Source organism: Galeopterus variegatus, unplaced genomic scaffold (assembly GCF_000696425.1).
Source record: "Galeopterus variegatus unplaced genomic scaffold, G_variegatus-3.0.2 Scaffold4063, whole genome shotgun sequence".
Taxonomy (NCBI): Eukaryota; Metazoa; Chordata; class Mammalia; order Dermoptera; family Cynocephalidae; genus Galeopterus; species Galeopterus variegatus.
Window position 1 is genome coordinate 37187 of NW_007730174.1, and position 4919 is coordinate 42105.

The window sequence follows — 4919 nt, forward strand, 5'->3', positions numbered from 1 at the left end:
GACCTCAGAGCGCTCTCCCACCCTCTTTCCACCATGTGAGGATACAAGGAGAAGATAGTAGTCTGCAGACCTGAAGAGGGGCCTCACCAGAACCTGACCATGCTGGCACCTTGATCTCAAACTTGCAGCCTACAGAACTGTAAGAAACACGTTTCTGTTGTTTATAAGCCATACAGTCTATGGTGCTGTGTTACAGTGGCCTGAACTAAAACAACTGATTTTCAGTGAATACTGTCCACTTGTCATAAAATTCTAGGTATCACAGTTTTCTAAAGGGACTAAAACAGAGCACTTCCTAATCATGCAAAATTCTTGCAACTGTGATTTAAAGCTTTGAGCACAACTTCAGAATTCCTAAAGACTGCATGAAAGTACATAAAATAAGTTGGGATTATGGAAACCAGGTTCTGTGTTGCCACTTTTGAGCCTACAGCAACACTGTATGTGGTAAGACAGTGCATAACCTGCTTAAATTGAAAAACAGAACTTCAAGCATTACAGTTACCCAAATAATACATATACATTCTAATATCTAACATTTAGAAGCTTGACCACTGATTGATACATGAGTCAGGCTAGAAAATATGCATTTACGCACTTATGGTCTTTTTAAAAAATGCACTTAGCAGTTAATAAGAGCTCAATAAAATAGAGAACATGCATTAAATGGTCTTTATTGATGTTTTACATTCAGTTATTTTGTCACTTTCAGTTCTTAATCGTACAGTTAAGTTTATTAAGTTATTTTCTATTTGCTGTGGGAATTTAAATGTAAAATAAATACAAAATACATTTGTGGTTTAATGAACACTCAGTGAAGCATTTTTTCTGAGGTATTCCTTTCGGTCTGGTTTTATCCCAGATCTTCTTACTTCCACTAGGAATAGTCTATTAAACCACACAATGGATCTGTGAACTTGTGAAATAAGTTCACTGTGAATCAGTGAACTTGAGTTTTAATTACATTAGACATACTTTTTGATCTCATCATACAATACCAATACAAAAGCCCCACCCATGCCTCTCAGTACATTGGACCAGGCACCTTTGAAGAAAGCCTTAGCTCCTTCGTCTTTTGCAATCTTCCTCCAGCAGTCAACTGTCCCCGTGTACATAATATCAGCTGTGGAAACAAATGTGGTAAGAACTCCATAACTGGAGGAAAGAGACTTTTCCTCTGAAAGACTTTTCCACTTGTCATAAAATTCTAGGTATCACAGTTACACAGTGTTACCCTTTTTACAACATTAAGATCACTTGGGCATTAAGCCACAGCTCTATGCAGCAGTCAACTGGGTATCTCCTTCCTTGCATAATTGTTAGGCTGGGTCTCCTGTCATTCCTACTCCTTTAACTCGACATCAGTGAAGAACTGGGGCTATTAACCAACACATTCACAGACAGTCAAATTGTAAAACAGGAAGGGAGCAGGGTGGAGTGGGAGTATAAGGCCACACGGTTGCCTTTTTTATGGATGAGAAAACTGAGGCCTAGTCTTAGACTATACTGCCCAAGATTATACAGTTAAAATAAAAAGGTATAACTATTAGGTTAAACCATATGAAACTAACATTTGACTGTTTTTTGCCTTTTTTATGTTTTGGTTTTTTTAATTGAAGCATACTGACTATACTTGTGGAGTAAAGAGCTGAATCTCAATACGTGTATTGTTTTTGACTTTAAAAGTGGCAATTTTAATGTTTTTCAGCCAACCAGAAGCCACAACTTTTTCTCACAACAGATTGCTTCAGGCATCTTTTACTCAGCTAAAACACCCTCTCCCACTTGTAGCAACTAGTTAAGAGAAGCAATAACTCCTTTAAAATAAACCAGCTAAAACATCAGTGAAGAACTGGGGCTATTAACCAACACATTCACAGACAGTCAAATTGTAAAACAGGAAGGGAGCAGGGTGGAGTGGGAGTATAAGGCTACACGGTTGCCTTTTTTATGGATGAGAAAACTGAGGCCTAGTCTTAGACTATACTGCCCAAGATTATACAGTTAAAATAAAAAGGTATAACTATTAGGTTAAACCATATGAAACTAACATTTGACTGTTTTTTGCCTTTTTTTATGTTTTGGTTTTTTTAATTGAAGCATACTGACTATACTTGTGGAGTAAAGAGCTGAATCTCAATACATGTATTGTTTTTGACTTCAAAAGTGGCAATTTTAATATTTTTCAGCCAACCAGAAGCCACAACTTTTTCTCACAACAGATTGCTTCAGGCATCTTTTACTCAGCTAAAACACCCTCTCCCACTTGTAGCAACTAGTTAAGAGAAGCAATAACTCCTTTAAAATAAACCAGCTAATTCTTTTTCCTTGTTTCTGCACCCAGGTTCTGAGGGAAGATGGCCTAAGGTTTCAATAATACTAGATATCTAGTTAAGTTCCCCTCTAAATGTCTCATTTTTGATGTTCTTATCATCTCTTTAATGAAAAGAAAAAGTTTTCCCTAAAGGAATAGTTGAGAATGTTGGGAATTAATCATAATCTTTTTTCCCTAAGTCCTGCTTATCAAATAATTTTGACAAATAATTCAGAATAGTGAAGACTGAAAAAAGCATTTAATAGTGTTCTTCCCGGGCAAAAAATAAGGAAGATTGAGGTCAGTGGAGCTCAGGCTTACCCCCTTTCCGGCCAGACTGCATCATCATCCTACGACGAACGGTGTCAAAGGGGTAGGACACCAGCCCTGCGACCGCCGTCACACTCTGCGCAATCATCCAGCTCACAAAAATGTGCACATTCTTGGGGTCGGGCAACATCCCTGTGGGCAAAGAGAAGACGTGAAATGGCTGTAAGGTGGTTCCTCTCAGCAGCTCAACACAAAAGCAGGTGGGGGAAGTGGGGAAGAAGAGGCTCCTGCGCCTCCAACGTCATGCCCTGCCCTTCGGGAAGGGCCTGTCCCTCCTGAGGATGCCTCCCATGAAACCAAGCAGCTAACAGAAGCTGGGTGCTGCCCTCTCAGATCCAGGGAAGCCAGTGTTGTGCTCAGTATACAGGGCATGTTGAAGTTCCTTCAAGTTAAACTCAGGAACTGGTACAGCTGTGTCAAGAGAGAGTCAGGCTCCTCCTCCTTCCTCTCTGAATAGCTCAAGCCCAGAGTTTACTTCAGTAGAGGTCACAGAGAATCCTTTAGTTACTCCTCATTCAGAAGCCTCAGCTTAGCCCAGAGATTATAAACAGAAAGGCCTTTGAGAGCTGCAGATCCCGCAGGATCCTCTCTCCAGGCATCCTCCTCCTCCCCACCCCCTGCCGCCCCTCTCTCACCCTTGGCGGTGTCATAGACTCCGAAGTAGGCAGCTCTGTAGATTATGATGCCCTGCACAGAGACATTGAATCCCTGGTAGAGACCCCTCAGGCCATCAGACTTGAAGATCTTGGTGAGACAGTTGCCCAGACCACTGAACTCACGCTGGGCGGCACCCTTGCCCACGTCGGCAGCCAACCTGGTCCTGGCGAAGTCCAGCGGGTAGACAAAGCACAGGGAGGTGGCCCCAGCTGCCCCACCGGAAGCCAGGTTACCAGCAAAGTAGCGCCAGAACTGCTTATGCCGATCCACGCCCCCCAGAAAGAGCTGCTTGTACTTGTCCTTGAAGGCGAAGTTGAGAGCTTGGGTGGGGAAGTAACGGATCACGTTGGCCAGGTTACCCCTCCAGAAGGAAAGAAAGCCCTGCTCCTTGGGGATTCTCACCACACAATCAATGATCCCTTTGTACTGCTTCTCAGCACTGATCTGTTTGCTGGCATGCTGGACCTGGGGGGAGGGCAGGGGCAAGGGTGGGTGACAAAAGACAGGCAGGACAGGGAGAAGGGAAGAGGACAAGAGAAAAAGGGTTGCTAGATTTCCTTTTGAAAAAATAAAAAATATGAGGAAATCAAATACATAGTGAGGAAATCTAAATAAATACATTAGTTTTTGGACAACAAGCTAAAAAATCCAATTTTGCCCCAATTATCAGAGTATTTGAGGGAAAAATTTCTACCCCAAGTAAACTGAAAAGATGATCAAACTGTGTAAAGACAGTCGTTTATTGCATTTTCCTGAGGTGCCAGAACAATACCAGGGGCTTACAGGGAGACAGAAGGAAAAAAGATCCCTGCCCAAAGGGCCCCCGATTTAATAGACATGGGGGGCAGGAGATGACAGTTACTCAGTGTCACTCTAGTTTCCCTGGAGATGAGGATCTCTGAGTGATCGACGCTCTAACGGAGGAGGGGGAATAAATCCACTAGTCATTAGAGCCCGAAAATTTTCAAGCAGATTGTTCAAGTAATCAATTATTGAGGGGTCTGTTGCTTTTGTGAGCAATTTGTTGGGGGGGGTTGTTGATAATTTTGACTCACAAACTGGGCTATTCCTCACTGAGGGGCTCTAGCCTTTTGCACAGGTGGAGAAAAATGGGATAGATGGGATGATGATTATAAGCCATTCAATGACCAGACAGGGGAGGAAGAGATTTGAGGACAGGATGAGTACGTTGACCTGAGCTTATTCCGAAATTTGTTTCTTAATCTCATCTGTAAAATGGAGAGAAATAACACCTAGCTTGGGTTATATAAAGATGAAACAACATATGTCAGCCTCTAGCATCACGTTTTTATGGTAAGAGGTGGGAGCAGGTAAGAAGGTGCAAGAGACACTGAAAAATGGGAAGGTGCGGCGGGCCCAGGAGGCCTAGGCGGAGCGCCGGTGCTGTCCCAGGCGCAGGATCTGGCTCGCTGGAAAGGGCTCGGGGTGGGTTTCCATATATAGACACCCGAACGCGGGGCGCCACCCGACACCAGGAATCCGCCTGACGCTGGACCTGTCTACGCAGAGGGCACCTTCCCCTCCGCGCTGGCCGGCGCCGGGCCTGTGGCCTAGCGCGGATTTCCTGCGGCTGCCCGCAGCCCGCGCCCGGCCCGCA

General features: G+C 43.9%; 1 protein-coding gene across 1 annotated transcript in view; it reads right to left on the reverse strand.

Moving 5' to 3' along the window:
* Positions 1 to 658: 658 nt before the first annotated feature.
* SLC25A4 (solute carrier family 25 (mitochondrial carrier; adenine nucleotide translocator), member 4) overlaps positions 659 to 4919 on the reverse strand; it is a 5551-nt gene continuing 1290 nt past the window's right edge. The window contains exons 2-4 of the mRNA XM_008586641.1: positions 3280 to 3766; positions 2636 to 2776; positions 659 to 1123 (exon numbers count right to left, since the gene is read on the reverse strand). Coding sequence (XP_008584863.1) covers positions 966 to 1123; positions 2636 to 2776; positions 3280 to 3766 — 786 coding nt within the window. The 3' untranslated portion in view covers positions 659 to 965. The remainder of the gene's footprint in view (positions 1124 to 2635; positions 2777 to 3279; positions 3767 to 4919) is intronic.